This window comes from Sinohyriopsis cumingii, chromosome 7 (genome assembly GCF_028554795.1).
Source record: "Sinohyriopsis cumingii isolate HCF-2022 chromosome 7, ASM2855479v2, whole genome shotgun sequence".
Lineage (NCBI taxonomy): Eukaryota > Metazoa > Mollusca > Bivalvia > Unionida > Unionidae > Sinohyriopsis > Sinohyriopsis cumingii.
Genome location: NC_142967.1, coordinates 35,871,182 through 35,891,903, shown reverse-complemented (window position 1 = coordinate 35,891,903; position 20,722 = coordinate 35,871,182). Strand labels below are relative to the sequence as shown.

Below are 20,722 nucleotides of genomic sequence, written 5' to 3'. Positions count from 1 at the left end.
TAGATTGAAAAGGGTCATTTTTTTAATAACATATTAAATAATATTTTTTCTAGTTATAGGTTTGTACTGTAAGATCATGTCATTCTTATAAACACATTCAGTTTCAAAGATAATGAGATGTACTTTTATTGAAGCATACATACTTATGAGTCCAGTATAGGTTATGGGTCCCTTCCCACCCCAGGGAAATCCAGCTGACCTAATTTCTGACTGGCTAGCTGCTAAAGTATTTGACCTTGTTTACAGTTAGAGTGATTTCAAAATGTTTGGTTGAGCCTCTTTCTGCTTTATGTATTGCATCTCAGTTTTTTATATAGGGGATGATTAACATCAGTCTCAAAAGAGACAAATAGTTGTGATCATTTTGGTGGATTATTTCAATTATTTAGGGGAATTACAAAGCACTCAGGCTTATTGGATTTAGCTGCTGTTTGGATTAATTATGAATTCATTTAAGAACATTTTGATAAAATAAGATTACTGGCACATTTGCACAACAGATTGAACTTCATTTGGATTACATATGGAACTCATTTGGATTTGAACTTGTAATAGAACTTTTAGGACTATTTAGGATTTCATACACAATACTGTAAATACTGTAAATTATTTTTTTGATTTTCACTTTCTATTTTATGGAAATAAATTATATTTTAATTTTAATTTTACAAAACTTGCCACTTTTCACTTTTGTTACTAAGTTTAAGACCAGAGAGTCATAATTCATAATACCATGCAATCCCAAACTGTGTTTTATGTGGGATTTGGAGAACTAAAGATTATAGACCTATCATAGTAGCCAAAACTATTCACTGCATGGTGGCTTTCTCCAAGAGTGTCCATAAAAATGAGCCATTTGTACAAGTAGAGAGCCATCTTCAAATGCAGTGGATTTTTTTCACATAATAATATTTCACTGACCTTCTTTGCATATTATTTTTTTGAGATTCAAGTGCATCAAAGGAAAAGATAAATTAAAAGACTAAAAATTTCATTTGATGCAATCTATTAACATTCAAAGTGTCCAATAAAACAAACTGCTGGATTCATGTTTAATTTCAAACAGCTTAACACATTCATCCCAACCATGACACTGTATCCGAAGAAACAGCCACACAAACACAATGAGGCTGTCAATATTAAAGTAAGTCAACACAACAAAGCTGTCAATATTAAAGCAAGTCTATAATTTTACCCAGACACTGTCATGTATAACAATACTGTTCAGATTGCACTGACCTGCAGTCCTGCACAAGTTTGTCAAGGGCAGATATCAGTAGCTGAGCTAGTTCAGGGGTTGGTAGTTTGGCCTTGATTCCTATCTTCACCTGCTCTATACTGGCATCCTGGAGTTGTAAAAAAAAAAAAAGCATGGATACTTATCAATGATCAAATCTTTTCCATATTCAAGGGGTACATAATAGCACTTAATATAACTTTCCATACAAATTAAATAGCAATCTTCACAGCAAACATACAGAACATTACCACGACTTACAATTCAATTAGGAGATCATATTTCAATAACAATTTAAATGGCAATTTCAACAGCATCTTAGTGATCTTCTCCCATACTGGGGAATTCTCTATTTAATGTCAAACAGGCTTAAAATTTCTCTTTCAATCAATGGAGCAGTGGTGGTTCAGTGGTTAGTATACAAGACTCACAACCAAAATGGTGCTTGTGTGAATTATGTCAATGAACCAGCCTGAGTCAGCTACCATGGTGTGTCATTTGGCAAGGCATTTCACTTCATTTCTCATGGCAATAAATAACCTATTTGTGATGGCATGCCATAAAGCTAAAGTTCAACCAGCCACTTCCATTTTAAAAGAAATAGCATTCAAGCAACAACCAAAAAAACATTATATTGATTAAAGCTAATACTACTTCAAAATATCATTACAGAGCTAAAAAAATAAAATTTACTTTGACACTGGATGCAATTAGAATATAATGGGAAATAACCCACAAACAAAAGGGTTCACAGGGAGACAATCAGCCTACCAAGGAATCTATAATACTGTAAAGGAGATTAAGTGTCTCCAGTCTCCAACTGATATCCTCCCAGTGACTGTCCACAGCAATGCAAGGTTTGGTCCCTCCCCATGGCAGAAAGTAATAGTAATTTCCATCAAATACAGCATTAGTTGGCTGAGTGGTGGATGCACAGGGTGCAATGTTCTCATCTAACTTGTTGCCATAGTTACCTACAATGAAGAAAATGCACGAAAATTTTTACATATAAAATATGAAACTTAATAAACGAACAATCAGTTTCTATAATTCCATAAAAAAATGGGGAGAAAGAAATAGTCTTTAGTTGTCTTGCCTTAAACAAAATGGTAAAGTCTGAACTACATAATAATTATTTTAAGTATATAGAGGAAAACTAATGAAGAGAAAACTTGAAGTTTAGTCATGGAGCAAGGACGCCTCACCACAATGACCTTAAAACCTAAATGCTAAACTTAACCAAGGTATAACAAGATATATTGAACTGATGAACAGAGAAGGGTATGGTTAGGCATACAAATGAATAAAGATGCTGACTAGAGCAGGTTTAGAGCCAAGTAAAACCTTAGTAACAATCAAAAAGTGACAACATTTCTGTCAATCTTACCAATGCTAACTTCAAATTCCACTGGTGCATCTACAGCACTGACCATGGTTGCATTCATAAATGCAGCATGCAGTCTGTACTTTCTCCTACGCATGAATTTCTGTAATATAAAAATATAAAAGGAGTACAGATCTCAGGCTAAGGTTATATTAAATATTCCTTCCTTTTGAATTTACACGAATGCAGAAGATCATACGTAAATTCAGAAAAGAAAACCCTAGTTCATTTACCAGATTGCTTTATCATTATGTTCCTGCAAACTTACATACCTGATGGCCTTATGTTCCTACAAACTGAAATAAACACCAGAAAACCCTTGTTCATTTACTGGATTGCTTTATATTCCTATGAACTTGCATAAACTACCACAAGAAAACCCAAGTTCATTTACCAGATTGCATTATGTTCCTGCAGACTTACATAAACTAACAAAAGAAAGCCCTAGTTCACTTATGAGATTGCTTTTTTTCCTGCAATGCTTTATATTCTTACAAACTTGCATAAACACAAGAAAAACAAAGTTTATTTATCAGACTGCTTTTTATTCCAATAGACTTAAGTAAGCTAACACAAGGGAACCCTAGTCATTTCCCAGAGTGTTTTATATGCTTATGAACTGACATAAACTAACAGATGGGACTCCTAGATCATTTACCAGAGATCTTTATATACCTATGAACTTACATAAACCAACACAAAGGAACCCTAGATCGTAAAATATATATAATAAAATATAAAAGTAAAAAAGACAAGATCATTAAAATACAGGGTAAAAATATAACATTCTCTAAAAATATTTTCTAGGGTGATATATCATCAGGTGCCTCCTTAATTGAGTTCATACCAAAAAGCTTATCTCAATGGGTGGAAGTCAACAACTTAACAAGACTGTGTTCCACTGTCCGTGGCTTGGTATTTGCTCTTGTCACAAAACCCTACTTGCTTTATTAAAAATCTTTCTAATAAAATCTTTCAGACCTCCACTAGTTATAGGTACCCTAACAAACCAATGCAATTACTACCAGCAAAATCTGTTTGCTATGTATTAGAGAAGTGCACTCAAAAGTTCAAAAAATATTCATCAATTATATTCAAATAAAGATTTAAATAAGTACTTTGGTCTGAATTTGATAATATTACTGCAATATTTAATTTTGTAAATGACACTTACCAATAAACTCATGTCTCAGATGTTATTAATTAATCAATACTGCTATACCATATAGCCGATAAATTTTACTGATTTATTAGACCCTGAATGAGGTCATAAAAATAAATCCAACTTGTTAAATGTATCACTTACACTAATCTCCCTACAAGATATCTTTCTTGGACAAAACTCATAAGCATTTCTTGGCAAAAAGTACCTGCTATAATCGGGTATTTACTTGTTTTTACTGTCCTGTTTCTCAACTTTTTTCTTCAGAAAGGGAGGCAGGGGCTGGTAGGATGGGGCCTATTCACCTATACTTTAAGGACAATAGGAGGGTGGTAAACTGGGACCAATTTAATAGTACTTTGTGAAAACGAGGGAAGTGGTGGGGTGGGGACGATTTACCTGAACTTTGAGGACATCCTCATTGTTGATATCTTCTAATGGAATTGTTGGCATCTCTCCTAGAGTGGACGTCAATTCAATGAGGGCACGACCTCTATAGGCTACACCTTCTCCCTGTTAAAAGATGAATGCAAGACTTTTTTAACAATGTCTTGGTAGAAAGATGTTGACTATAGATACAGGGTCAAGAAACTTACACAAAAATATTCATGAACATGGATATACATACATGGATAAATAAATCTCATTCATCTACTATTTGCATCAATCCCGTTTTCATATATGCATACATGTATTTATCCACCCATCTACACAAAGAAGTCCTTCCATAAATCCACTTACCTATCCATTCATCCAGTGACTCTTGCTGGGATATATGGACATACATGCAAACACTTGTATTCTGCATGCACACAAAATCTGGCATACTGTTATCACAAACTATCCTTGTACACATTACTATCTGATTCAAGTTAGTTGTCACCAACATGGCCAATGTACACTGCTGATCCCCACTAAATAGCTCAAGTGGTCAAGGAATTGAGTGTACTACTGCATCAATCGTATGCAATACCTCAAACATATGCTAATATGATTGGAAATATGATTGAAAATGAAACAAAAGGTCATGTGGGCATCACATCAATCACCTGGCTGGTATCTACCTCGAAGCTAATTGTAATGGCAGCTGACCAAGAATTCTCAGTTACTATGATGCTTGCTAGCAGTGATAAATTTATCGATTTTTTAGTATCATTTGTACAGATGTGAAAGGCTTTTATGTTCGAATGCTGTTAAAAATTGGGAAAAATTATGCTCAGCAAATTTTGTGAAGTTTCTTCTGCTTTTAGTAACAGTGACATTATATTTATTTTGCACATCTGCAACATCCTAATTACATCAGAATTGAAAAGCCTCCATGCTTGGATAGTTTTGTGTCATCTTTGGTAGAATTCTGTTTGGCAGTTTATAATATGACCTTCTGAGTTGTTTTTTTTTTCTTCCCTTTTCGTACTATTTTTAATAACAGCAACCATATCTGAATGCAGCTCATCATGACTATCGTACTATGCTTTTTGTCCAATTTGTTTGAATTATTTTCTGTTAAGAAAATACATCACTTTTAAGGGTGAAATGGGGAGGGAGTTGCAATGGTGGCCATATTTAATGATGGAACAGCACAAGTCATACATCCTTTAAATACCATTATGTATATATTTTCGGTAAAATTTGGCTGAATTGTTTGTTTTAACTCGGACCCACAAGAAATACCATGCAAGTGTCTAAAATGTACACTTAAGTGTTGCAAACATATTTGTCTGTCAACTGCATCATCTTATGAAGATGGATGGATGTACCCTTTCATCATTATTATAAATATAAATTTGTATGCTTATTTAATAGACTACATAAACAGATGCATGGACAGATGGCTGACTGATGGATGAATGTATGCACAGATATACCAACAGACTGACATGTGAACATGACATTAATATATATCCAAAAATGTGCTACTTTAAAAGTTGATGTAAATAAATTTATCTGAAGACAAGCAACATACCTTGCCAAGATTAAGGTCTTCATATTGATTGGGTAGGTCAGAATACTCCCTTGTTGAACCATAGAAATTTATGAAACATGGACCAAATGTAGGAAGGAATCCTAAAAGAAATGAAAATGTTAATTTTTGTTACCTGGCTCTTACTATAAACCATTTCTGTGCATATATATATATATATATATATATATATATATATATATATATATATATATATGCATATGCATTTTATGTGCATATATATATATACATGCATACACACAATTTAATAAATATATTTTATAGTGTTCATCATTTTTTTTTACTTCTTGTATGCTTTTAATATTTAAAGAATGCTCAAATTAAGTTTTGTTATGCAGGCTCACAATGCTGGCACTTATGGGGGGGGGGCGGGGTAACCAAAAGTAGGAATGTTCACTCTTGAGCTATATACCTAAAATTAGGAGTGACTGATGCATCACAAAGGGCTCCTCTCTCTAAAAGTTAATGCATGGGGGGTGAGAGGCACAGCTCTCCTAAATATGACTAAACCCATTTGAGGGATAATGTAGGTCTTTGAGATAATGTTCATAACAAATTACATCAAAATATATACAATCATTCTTGAGTTGTACAATTTACAAGCAACATCACATGTATGAATTGTCAAGGGCCATAATTCAATCCAAAAAGGAGTTGACTGGACAAAAGCCATAAGAAATACATATTCAGCTTGAGATAATTTAAGCAAAGAACTGCATCACAATATCCAAATTTGAAATTTAATATTGATAGAAATGGGTGACAACTCAATTAAAACTGAATCTAAAAAAAAAAAACCTTTAAAGGCCATTCTACATGTAATAAGCAATTCACCTGCCAAATGGCGCACAATGCTTTTTGGGGCTGCATAGTTATGCTGGTCACAGGTGTGAATGGATAAACAGACACATTTTGGATATATAATGAATGGAAAACAGGATTATTATTTGGCTCCTCTGTCTCAATCTGGGGGTCCTACAAATATTAGCTGCTGGATTTTAAACAAAAATCAAATCAACTCATTATTTGACATCTAGATTATAAGACCCTTATATAATTCATACGATCTGCATGATGAAAAAGTGTATGGTATAATTCATCATCAGAGATTATCCCTGGATAAATTTTAAATCATTAAATTTCATCTGCAACTGATTTTATTCTTACAACATTCAATGCTATATGTAATATTTGTTTGGAATTCTAAATAGTAAATAGAATCTAATATCAGGAATAAATGTAATAGAAAAGAAAACAAAATAGGCTATTCCTTATAACTGACTTTTGAATAAGTTAAAATAATCTAAACTTTTATTTAATAAAAAAGTATGTTATAGCAAATATTTTCATGGCATGAAACCATTAAAAAGAGAAAAATATGAATAAAACTGTAAACAGAAATAGAATGCAAAACATTTTGAGTTTCCTGAAGCAATAATGTAGCAGGTTAATGTGACTAATATTCTACATATTATTTGTTAAGTAGGTCAATCAATGCTAAAATATTCTTAGTAATAATTTAAGCATCCTTGCACCATCACCACCCCTGACACCATTATGGCAAAGTTGTTTTAATAATATCTAATGTATACGTTGTGTGTTGCTTACATACCATTCTAAAACATATTTTTTTTCTTTAATCAGTTATAAACTGAATATCACATCTAGCATGCATTGTTTCACACATACTCCTGACCTTTAAATGTTATGTTTGATAAACTGGTATATTTTCCACGTTATGTTTGATAAATTTGTATATTTTTTCATGCTATGTTTGATAAATTGGAATATTTTTTTCATGCTATGTTTGATAAATTGGTATGTTTTTTCATCATTTATGCAATAATTACCACATTTTTCATGTTTCATTGCCCAATCTAGACAATGTTATGTTTCAGTGCCCTATAGAGACCAATATTCAGTGACCTTATGTGGACCATACTTCTGAACACACCTGAACCATGTCTCAGCTTCCTATCTGGACCATGCTTCAGTGCCTCTACTAGAAACTGTTTCAATACCTGATCTAGATCATGTCTGAGTGCTTGATATAGCCTGTTTGATTATGTACAAATAAAATTATACCCCCATGTTGCCTCCTTTACCATAAAAGGCTGTTAAGTACTGACATATCAACTCAATCTGCTTATGAATAAATAGAACATGCATGTTGTTCTTCTTCTTCTTCTTCTTCTTGCTGTTGTTGTAGGGTTTAACACCATTTTTCAGCACAAGATAGGCTATACATGGCAGCCAGTATAACTGGTGGAGGAAGAACCCTGGAAAACCCCAGGAAGAACCACCAATCCACGAGAAGCTACTGACAAGCTTTATCACATACCCACGTTAGCCAAGCCTGAGACTCAAACTCATGCAGACAGAGGTGAGATGGCAGTGATCCGGAATGGTGAGTGATTTAGACCACTCTGCCACTCATGGCCCCACATGCACGGTTGTAAATAGCACAACAATGGCTATATGGTGGTGATTAATCATAACATTTTAAAAATGTGAATAACAAGAACTGCAAAAAACTTTATGATTATAAACCAATCCAAACATTAGCATAAGGTACTAAAGTATAAAAAGAAAAAAGAAAAGATGTTAAAATTCCATAAAATTTATTTGAAATAAAATATGAAGGAAAACGATTTTAAAAATTTAAAATGTGGGGTCAAAATTTGTTATATACACTGCATTTCCTCAAAAAAGTACCTGGTTTTCTATGGTGGTGTATAATGATAAATTCCTGAAATAAGTACACACCAAAAAATTTCTGTCTCATGCAAAATGAACAGACCCAGAACTACCATTACACATTTCCTCTACATATTAGGATCAACATATTTCATTCTATTTTTGATCGCAAATGAACAGTATCATCCCAGTACAAGACTGCAATAGATATCCTTATATGTGAGGTCACCTTATACATAGGTATGTTAAACATATTACTATTAAATAATGAAATTGGATCCATGCCCATAAGAAGAGATTGTCTTGTGCTAACGTGTTTTACAGTGAGGGGAACTGTATATGATGGTAAGTCTGGATCTATGCTCTTTGCATTTAGTGCACGTGACAAGTCTATATCTATGCTTTCTGCAGTTAGTGAATATGATAAAGTCTGGTTCTATCTCTTTGTAGTTAGTGCATGTGACATCAGGTTTGGATCTACCTGTTTGCAGTTACCATAGTGTATGTGACAGCAAGTCTGGATCTATGCTCTTTACACTTAGTGTATGTGACAGCAAGTCTGGATCTATCCTCTTTGTTGTTAGTGCATGTGTCAGCAAGTTGGGATATATGCTCTTTGCACTTAGTATATGTGACAGCAAGTCTGGATATAAGCTCTTTGCAGTGCACTTTAGTGTGTGTGACAGCAAGTCTGGATCTATGCTCTTTGAATTTGGTGCATGTGACATCAAAATCTCTTTGCAATTAGTGCATCTGACAGCCATCCTGGATCTATGCTCTGTGCAGTTTATGCATTTCACATGCATATATATAGCATGCCATTGCCACCCTGCTTTAAAAAAAATCATGCTTCTCTCCTATGAAGATATAATTATAGTGACTCTTCAAATTTCCTCAATAAACAATAAGACAGTTTTTGTGCATGGAACGGATCTCTCTGAACTATAGACTCTAATCATATATATTGCTCTTTCTTTTAATTAAACTGTTCAGCCATAAACCAACCCATTGTTTTTCATTGCATCCACAATTCAAATCATTCCACCGTGGCTTCATGGTAAATACCAAAATGGTGCTGCAGATTACATTCCCTCCATCAGATCAGCCTGGACTGGCTACCCTAGGGTCCTTGAGCAGGTCATTTGCCTCATGTCACTATGCCATATACTGGTAATGCCAACAAGAGCAAAACACTCCATCACAAAACTTCTATGATCTTTCTGTTCTCAAGTTTTATTACTTTTTGTCTAATTGAAATTACATGAAGTTTTCAATGAACATGACCAATGTTTTGCATGATCAGGGCAGTTTAAAATGGCATGAGTTGCACCCAAAATCAAACACCAGGAAAGTGGGTGCTTTGGGTCAAGGTTTTTAAAAAAAAATGTATGCCATTTGTAATTATTCATCAGAGTTTGCAACAATTTCTTTTTTAATGGATATGGGTGTTTTACTCCCTCAATTGGAACTGTTTTCTTTTTTAATTTTAAAAGGTATTTTGTGAACATCATATAATACAGAGTTGTAAACACCAAGACCATTTCCTGAACATGTGTCACACAGTTCAATCAACACTGTTGAATGCTTTATTTGACAAATTGCTTTATATGATGTACTTGTAATACCATTAATATCTAATTAAACACATACTCCTCAATTTGGTGAAAACTTGCAAAAAAAAAGCCACTTAAGGTACAAGTATCTCAATTAATGCTGTCCTCATGGGAGGGAATAACCACTTATGTCTTATCAAAACACACAACCCTCATTTTGGTCAAAACTTGCCCAAAAAAACAAAAAGCCACCTATAAGTATAAGCATTTCAATCCTTACATCAGAGTTGTTGTTGTTTTGGGTTTAACGCCATTTCTCAATGCAAGATAAACTATACATGGCGACCAGTATAACTGGTGGAGGAGGAAGAACCTGGGGAAAATCCCCATAAGAACTACCAAATCACAGGAAACTACTGGCAGCTTTCTCAAATACCCACATTAGCCAAGCAGAAGACTTGAACCCATGTGGACAAAGGTGAGACTACAGTGATTGGTAAAGGCAAGCACTTTATTCCACTTGGCCACTTGGGGCCCCCATCATGAAAATGAAATGGCAATCAAAATCAGGATCATAATGATTCTATTACAGCGATGTTTTATGTGGGTTAAATGTGTCTCAAAACAAATATTACAGGTGCTTTAATGGGAATGGCCATATGGGGTAAAAATATACCTCTGAAGTGGAAAGTTGACATAAAGGGAATTAACTCTTCTTGTATGCATATACATGTGATGGAGACACCACTTCTAAAATAGTATGTGGTTATTTGGATGACCTTTAACATCATGAAAGTTACTTAATTTTTAACTACACAGTGTGGGTATTATATGAAATATGGTATGTTATTTATTTTTTATGGCAATATTGATGATCTATTTTAAACAAGCAGATGGCAGTAGGCATGGGATAAAGTGCATACTGGAGGTTAAATATGTTGGCAGGGAAACCTTTAGGAATGATAAATATAAGGCAAGTGCATAGAGAAATCCTATAGCCAGAAAGCACACATCACATTACAGTTTTTAAAAGCTTGATACAAGTAATGAGCCTCAAGACAACCATGCAGCATCACAAGACTCATTTCTACAAGTTTGTAACTGTCTAAATAACAAAAGATAGTCAAGGACATATTCTTAAAACAGCAGAAAAGTGCATGTCAAATTTAAAGAGATGTTATGTCATCACTATCTTTATCAGTACAAAGTGAGAAGCAAAAGTTTTTTTCTTTTTACAAACAGCAAATTTACCATCAGCTTTATCTATAACAAAATTAAAAAATGATTGTCAGCACTGTGCACAAAAAATATTGATGTTTTTCAGTTATAGAATCATACAAGACAAAGGCAGATTAGCCTTAAAAACTGACTATATTTAAAGATTTCATTGTCAATGCATTAAACTAAACTCAAGCAGGTCCCGCCCTAGGGCAAGGCAAACGAGGCAACTGCCTTGGGCCCCATGCTTTCAGGAAATCAACTCCACAATGCATATTTTCTGCTTGGGGCCCTGCTCATCGCTTGCTGCCTTGGGACCCCCCATGCAACCTTGGGCACAGCAAATCCTAGGGCCAGGCCTGAACTCATCACCAAAATTTTACTTTTAAATATATTTTAGTGGAATCAGACTGTAATACAATGAACAAGCTATGACTGACAGTCACATTATCACAGAAGTGGCAGGTGACAGGATATATAGGGTTTAATGGCATTTCAACACAATCCTGAATAAATGATGCTAAGAAAACTTCCAAGTAAAGTTCCAAAAATTGAGACTGCAATAAAAAAAAAGGTTCCTGGACAGTAAACTTGTCTAAACAAACATAACAGATAGTACTATAAGAAAAAATATTAAATGTAAAGATACAAATTTATTTTCTTTCAATTACATGTAAAATACAAGATGAAGAAAAAAATCTCACGCAGTTGTTAAAATAGTTTTAAATTTTTTTATATAAACCACATTCTTTTTAAAAGATTTTCCCTGGTGGTACATTATTTAAAAAGTTTCTTAACAGAGATTAAAAAAAATTAATATCTCTAGAACATGCTGATTTATATATTACAATCACTGTATAGAATATTCCATTCACAAACAGGTGACTGCAGTCTGAATGGAAGAGCTTTTACAGTGACTTGTAATATATAAATGCATATGTGGTAGCTTTGGCAGCTTGATCTGCTTCTTCACTGACCCTAATACTAAAATGATAAGGCAGCCAAATGAACAGAATATTTTTACCCGATTTTTATGAACAGATCATGCTTCTGTAAGATCTGGGATATTAATGACAGTTGTTCCCATGGCTTATATACAGAAAATGTCATGCTGATACAGCTATCGATTCAGGAGGAGTAGCAATAACAAGATTTTCAAAATGGATACTGAGTTGTAACTGTATTGGCTGTCAAATCTGCACCATTTTCATTTAAGACCATCTGGACATCATAAGAAGTTTTTGGTGGAAACCCCACAGCAATATAAATTTCTGTCCAAGAGAAGTTGTAACAACAAGATTTACAAGATGGCTGCTGTGGTGGCAATATCAGACGTATGACCAACTAGACATCATAGGAAGTCGTTCAGTGAAAAACCCCATGTTGATATGTCCATCCATGTAGAATAACAAAATTTTGATGGCTACTGTGTGTGGCCATACTTATGTCATATCAGCACTATTTTCATTTAGGCCCAACTAGACATCATATAAAGACGTTTAACAAAACCCCTGTGCTGATATAATCATCAATTCAGGAAGAGTAGCAATAACAAGACTTTCAAGATGGCAGTCATACTGAATGTCAGACTGGCACCATTTCATTTAGGACCAACAAATACATTAGAAGTCTCTTAGTAAAAACCAATGATGATCTGACCATCCATTCAAGAAGAGTAGTGATAACACTGGTGCCATACTGTATGTCTCAGCTGCACCATTTTCATTTAAGATGAATATGCAAAAATTTATGGCAATAGTTTGGGAGGAGTAGCAATAACTTGTACTAATGGATGGATTAGATACCATCCAATAAGCTATTCTGGTCTATGACCAGAAGAGATAAAAATGGTTGTAGAGTCAAACCTACTAATGCATACTTTTTTTCTGGTAATTATTTTTAGTCAAAGAGAGAGCTTCATTCAATTAAACACAGTATTTACTATTGATGTACCAGCACACAGAGGCTGGTTCCATAGCTCATAAATTAACACATATACAAATATAAACCTACTGATTATGAACTGCAAAAAACTAAAGATCTAATTAAAATTCTTACCAATACATAAAACATGCTCTATAATTTAATTGAAAATAGAAATATATAGACAGGTTTGAAGTAGATTCAGGCCAGAAGAGATTTACAATGAGTGATGACTAAGATAAATTAAGGTAACACCTTTCCAAGACAGAGGTGTTGAGCTCATCCAAAAGCAAACTGTTAGGAAATTCTGACACCTGCTTCCCATATATATATATATGATTTGTGCAATGTAATAATGTATTAGAGTGTTATATCTTAAGGTTGCTTAATATGCAGCTAATTAAGAAACAGAAGCACTATATTTTATGTATACTAAAGTTTTGTTTTTAATCTAATTAATATGAGACATATCTATCCATAGTCCATACTACAATAGATTTTTGCTTTCTCCATCTTTTTAGCCTTTGCAACTTTGCTGATGCATTTCATTAATTGATCAATCAAATGATAAAAATCTAGATTTACACAAAAACAAAATATAACAGTGCCAAAGGATACCCAATAAAGGTTTCAATTAATTACGTTTTGCAAGAACATGTTACATAAAGGCATACCCAATTCATGTAATTTGCCATTTTAAATTCAAAGCTTTTCACAAGTTCCTGATAAACCATGAAAGTTTTGATATTTTAATTCAACTAACTATACAATACATCAAAGTATACACGTGACAGATACATAAATTTATGGCTGCAACATTGGAAACATGAGGGATACATGGCGAGACAATCACATTTTTTTAGGTCAGACGCATGGGGAAACAAATATATGGATGCAAGTAAGAAAAAGAATTTTTGTTGTATTCAATATAGACAATTCATCAACAACTCTAAATAATAAAACTTTTAGTAAGTGAAAGTCCTAGAATGCAAGCTTGAATCATGACTTCAATATAAGTACAAATTATCATCTATAATTTGTATTGCAATCACATTAGTACAGCACTAATTACTAATTAATTAATAAATCCTAAGAGGTTTATATCAAGGAGTTTTCACAAACTTCCAGATATTACTGTCTTACAGAAACTATATCATATACATATATTACTTTGTTAGCTACCAATTTTGTATCATCTGATCCACAATTTATTGTTTGGGAGAGGGGGGATACATTAATACATTTTAAACTTAAAATGTGATCTATTTTGATTTAGTTTTCATGTTTTGCATTCCCTCAGAAAAATAAAAGGAATCTAGGACAAAATTCAAAGAGCTCTTTGACAAATTAATGGACAAATTAATGACGAAATGAACTTATTTCAAATTCAAATAGTTTTCGAGGCTACAAATAAAAATGACCGTTTTTTTAAAGTTGTATGAACTATAATAATTGAGACTTTTTTATCCAGATTGTTCATAAGGACTCCAACATTATTAGTAATGTTATCCTATATCAGTGTCATGATATATATCACTGGATCTGGCACAATATCTAAGGAAAATTACAGACTGGTGACATTTTATAGATTTGAGATCCCATCCCATATATAATTTTCCATTTCATTGCAATACCGAGAACTAATACAGAGTACCATGTTTACCATATTCAGCTGTGTCCCCAGCATGGCATTTCAAGCAATAAATATTTATCAGCTATAAACAGGCAACCAAAAAAATGCAAGCTGGAGCCAAGGCCTAAGCATCTGGCCAGGCATATAGCTTCAGTGTGCTTTGTAAACAATTCCTCAGATAATATAAATGTTTTAATTACTATCAAAACAATAAAAATATTGCTATACTGCAATACAAGTTTAAGGTCACAATAATATTACTAAAACACATCTTCCCAAAAATTTGTTTCCCAATTGACTAAAATCAGTTATTCTAATGAGTGATTTGCTGGACAGATTATAGTTATTTTCTCCTGATGGATTTGAAGAATCTGAATTTTACTGTACTGTGAATAGTTCGACTGATTCAAAACTTCCTTGACTATTTGTGAACTGTGACAGGAATCCTTCTGGGAATATTTATATCCCTTTTACTTCTTTTCATAAATAAGTGCTTCTGTTTCTAAAATTAAATTGTTAGATTAGGTATAAATATTAAAAATACCCATTTCCCCTGAGGACGATATGGCAGATATGGGGAGATAAGCAGTCCCAACTGTATCATCATGTGTGACTCTATCCCTGCAGGATTAACAAAATAAAACACAATGCTGGTTTGATTAAAAAGCATAAATATATGACCAGCAACACAAAAGGTACAAGTTAGGAGTAAAATTTGTATTCAAATACATATACAATCTGTACAAGAGTACAATTTGTATTCAAATACATATACAATCTGTTCAAGTTAGGAGTATGATATGTATTCAAATATATGTACAACCTGTACAGGTAAAGTACAATCTATTCAAATACATATACAATCTGTACAAGAGTACAATTTGTATTCTAATACATGTACAATCTATACAAGTTAGGAGCACAATCTGTATTTAAATAAATGTGCAGTCAGAATTCAAATGCATGTACAATCTGTATTCAAGTTCATGTACAAACTGTTTTCAAATACATTTACAATCTGTATTCAAATACATGCATAATCTGTACATGTTAGCACAATCTATATTCAAATACATGTGCAATCTGTATTCAAATACATGTACAATCTGTATTTAAATACAAGAAAAATCTGTATTCAAATTCATGTACAATCTGTATTCATGTACATGTACATTCTGTATTTGTATACATGTACAACCTGCATATATAATCTGTATTCAAATACATGTACAATTTGTATTCAAATACATATACAATCTGTAATTAAATAAATGTACAGTTCAGTCCCATTATAATAATTCCAGTTATCTAAATAACTTTATACACAAAATGAGTAGGGGTGACAATTTATAATAGTTACCATCATAATAAGGCAAATCTACTATCTGCACAAGTTCAGACTCCTTTTCACTAACATTCTCATGTTTTCTCATGAAATTGAGGTTTTCCATTGCCTTATTACACTTTTTTCCATATTTACATTTTTATTATAAGCAGACCTAGCAGAAATACTGCAAAACAGCTTTGTAATTTTATAACTGTACACCACGGGGTTTGTTATATTGTAAGCAAACCTAGCAGAAAGGTTGAAACAGCTTGTATACTTAGAACTGTATACCTAGGAGTCTTTTATTCTTGAAAAAAAGAAAAGTCAAGACATATCTCACACATAAAGAAATCATTAAAGTTTCTTTAGAAATTACAAAAAAGTACTTTTCGAAACAATTCAAAATGGCTTTATTTTAATTTGTTACGTCTGTTAAACATTTACGACAACCAAAAATAAGAAGATATTTCAATATCTCAATAAAAAAAAAAAAGCTGCAGTGACTCTTTGGCTCATATACAGGACTTGCAACCTAGCATGCAAGTTCAAATCCTACTTTTTGATCAGCCCAGGTCAGCTGCCATGGTGTATCCCTGGGCATGACACTTTACTCCAATTGTTCTGGCATAATATATTTGTGTGTTACTGTGTCATAAAACACCAATCAAACAGAAAAAAATTAACTGGAAAAAGAAAAAAAAATCTAAATTTGGGGAAACCATGATCAATCTGCTATCACATATTGTAATGAGTTAGCTGTCAGGATCTATGATGTTCATTTAAAATCACGAGTAGAAGAACAGTACAGACCCTGATTTGCTCCTATAATATAATATGGAAGACCTGGGTCTGTGCTATTTGTGCATGATATGCTGGTAAATCAATCCCAAAACACACAGCCTTTTCTTTGATGGTCAAGTTAATCCAAAACTTGTAATGGCCCCAATTTTAGCTGGATCAATGGGACTAAACTGTGATGTGTTCTTAGTAGCCACTGCTGTTCCTTCCACAGATTAGGCTTCGACAGACTGGTATGATTGTTTTCAATGTAAGCACTTTGATTGACTGGTATGATGGTGTTCAGTGTAGAAGACTGTGATAAACTAAGATTTTAGACTGTGCACCTGAAGACATTTTTTCCCTACTGAGCATTCACAGACAGCTCTGAATCTTCCTTTTTAAGTCAATCCTCAAAGATCAATTTTAATCTTAAGTATACATATTTTAAAAAAAAGATGGTTTGGAGAGATTAATTCAGTATAGCATCCATAATACATGTAATGGGACATGCTGATTGAATAAATTCTGTAGGGTTTTCAGCAATAAGGATTATGTCTTATGGTAAGAAATGCGTTAGCTCGCTTCTATTAATTGTTTACAGGGATAAATAAGTAGCAGATATCACATGATCTTTCAATGTGGCTACTGGTATATGCCATCTTTGGTGCTCTGTGGAAGGAGCTCATTGTAATTATAAAATAAATAAAGCTATAATGTTAAAATGAGCAGGGTCAACACTCATGCTGGGTTGGACTGTCCTGAAAATGCTTGAAAACAAATATTATTTTTCCATGTAAACTGCTGTTTTCTGAGGAATGTGGAAAGATACCTTTATAAAATGGTAAACATAACCTTAAAAAAAATGGGAAACATGCTTTCATAAAAAGGGGGTCAATGGTATTGGTTAATTAAAGAGAAAGTGAATTAAAGAATTAGAAAAGTATCCTCAACTGATGAAAAAATAATTTAAAACATTTAAGGATATTAGGTCAGCTACACCATGCACTGTTTAATCAAGCAGGTACCCTCACATATGCCTGTTCATAGTAGTTTCATGATGCTGCCACAACATAACCCCACCCCACCCTCTTTTTGGCTATATATATTCTGCTTAATGCATCTTTTCCATATGGCAAAAATCATGCAACAAGCCACCTCACCCCCATTTTAGTTTTGTCCAAAAATGCATTATACAAGCCCACAGTCTTCCAATGCTATTAACAACACCAGCTTAACTCATGTTGAAGCAAGATTACATCAGTGTTTTATGACAGCATGTGAAGAAAAAAACATCAACTCTATGCCAATTCAAGCCATGTTTTTTAATGTTTTAAATCACTTTCATCAAATAACTAATTTATCATCTGGTCCGATAGTTATTGTCTCCCATATATCAAGAAAAATGTGATAACACTATCATCTGATGACAGTGGTAGCATCAACTTGATCTTAAAGTTTTTTGCAAACCAATGACTTGGAACAAGGTGAGACAGTGTGTTATACAAAAACCTGTGTAATTAATCGTGCCGATATGCATTAATGTCAATCTTGAATTAATAACAAAATAAGGAGGAGTCTAGTCTTACATGCATCTCAAAAAGTAGCTCCAGTCATGACATCAAAGTTAAAAAATTTACATAGATGACATTTTAGGGCAAGCAAATTAAATTTTTAAACAAATCACATACAAAAAACTATTACAATAAATAAACTGGATGATTACAAATTATAATTGTTACAAAAAAATTAAACCATGTTAAGTCATTTAAATTCTATCATTTTAGAATGGTAACAATGAAATGAGCAGATAAAAAATAAAATAGAAATAAGAATCACCCAAAAAATGTGGATCTCAAATTTTTAAATGTCTATTCTAATCAGCAACAGGTTATAAACGTAACAACTCAGGAAGCAGACAAGCAAAGTTTCAATGAGTAATTTCACTGAGTATATTCAGTTACTACAAATTATAAAATATCATCAACCATCCTAATTTCCCTTCCTTGATTCATGTACCATGTCTGAGACATCCGCATAGATTTGAAGGAGCAGATCAAGAACAGTACCAAGGAACTAAATTGATATAGACTACAAACAATCAATGCAAAACACCATTTCCAAAAACAAATACTTTTAAAAACTCATTTGCTTACTTAAGTATTATTCTATGCAATGAACACCCCAAAACCACTAGATCAAAAACAAATCTGAATGTGTTCGAAACAAAACCAAATGATCATGTTGAAAGGCAGTTTTCATTGTAAATATTGAAATACAAGTATTCCAATTTATTCTGATAATGCATTTCTTTGTATAATTTGTGCTTTTATATTTAATGTACCTAAGCTTTACTATGTTTTTTTTATCTATTTTATTTTTGTACTGTAGTATGTTCATCCCAAGGACCTCAGGAAGAATAGGATATCGTAACCTAGTTACTATCATAAAAAAAGTATTTACTATTATTATTATTATTATTATTAAAGGTTATGTGGTCATAAACTGGGGCAAAAGAGTTCTCTAATAACAACTATTGTTCATTAAGAAATATTTAACCAAATCAGATGCAATCTGATTCTTCAATTCAAATCTGAGAATACAGACTGAAATTGTTAATTAATCACATATTTGTTTTAAAAGTCTGTGGTCCTGAAATGTCAGCTTACAAAAGCCAGGGCTGCAGTACACATGCTGGCTTTGTTTGTATCACTGTTAATAGGCAACTAAAATCAAGGGTCTGTATGATGGCAAAGGTGGTGCAAACAAGAGTATATCAATGATTACGAAGCTTTTAGATGTCTCCAGTAGCCATAATAAACATAAGTTATCAGCAGAAATCTTGACATTGAAATGTTGGCAACTTCAGTAAAACTCTCTTTTTTGCAATTATCTCTCTTTATATTTAAAATTTACCATTTAATCAGCACTATACTGCCAGTCCTGCATTGATATACTGTTAAAACACACACACACACACACACACTTATGAACAAATGTGATAACATTCCTCATTATTCTTATGCAGAATTCTTTTACCTTTGCTCCACTTGCACACAACAGTTATATATCTGGACACATATTTTTTATTGTCTGCAAACAAACAGGTTTTGAAACAAATAAAGTTAAGATCCAAGATCTGACAACACCCATGAAACAAATCATGGTGAAAAATTACCTCCAAAGGACAAAAATATTGTTGTTGTTGTTGTTTTTATGGGGTTTAACGCCATTTTTCAGCACTCGATAGGCTATGCATGGCAGCCAGTATTAATGGATGAGGATTGTTGTTGTGTGGTTGTTGTGTGGTTTAATGCCATTTTTTAGCACACGATAGGCTATACATGGCGGCCAGTATTAATGGTGGAGGAAGAACCTGGGAAAACCCCGGAAAGAACCACCGACCCATGAGAAGCTACTGGCAAGCTTTCTCACATAGCCACATTGGCCGAATCCAAGACTTGAACCGACGCAGACAGAGGTGAGATGGCAGTGATCCGTAATGGAGAGCGCTGTAGACCACTCGGCCACTTGGGGCCCCACAAATGGTGGAGGAAGAACCCGGGAAAACACCAGGAAGAACCACCGACCCACAAGAAGTTACTGGTAAGCTTTCTCGCATACCCACATTGGCCGAATCCTAAACTTGAACCCACGCAGTCAGAGGTGAGATGGCAGTGATCCGTAACGGAGAGCGCTTTAGACCATTCAGCCACTCAAGGCCCCCGATAAAAATATGCTACTGAAGCTAGGGAATTAGGATTACTTCATAACACTCTGTATAAGATGGTGGTGGTGGTTGTTGCTATGGGCTAAACACCATTTTTTGC

The 20,722-nt window shown here is 33.5% G+C and overlaps 1 protein-coding gene across 9 annotated transcripts in view; it reads right to left on the bottom strand.

The window, feature by feature from the left end:
• Positions 1-20,722, bottom strand: part of LOC149795016 (myoferlin-like) — a 220,311-nt gene that overhangs the window by 108,436 nt on the left and 91,153 nt on the right. For 8 of the 9 annotated variants that reach the window (XM_089964681.1, XM_089964683.1, XM_089964684.1 and 5 more), the window contains exons 15-20: positions 15,333-15,409; positions 5,747-5,847; positions 4,183-4,296; positions 2,625-2,724; positions 2,009-2,211; positions 1,240-1,346 (exon numbers count right to left, since the gene is read on the bottom strand). In XM_089964681.1, coding sequence (XP_089820807.1) covers positions 1,240-1,346; positions 2,009-2,211; positions 2,625-2,724; positions 4,183-4,296; positions 5,747-5,847; positions 15,333-15,409 — 702 coding nt within the window. The remainder of the gene's footprint in view (positions 1-1,239; positions 1,347-2,008; positions 2,212-2,624; positions 2,725-4,182; positions 4,297-5,746; positions 5,848-15,332; positions 15,410-20,722) is intronic. The other variant, XM_089964682.1, reaches the window with a different exon arrangement.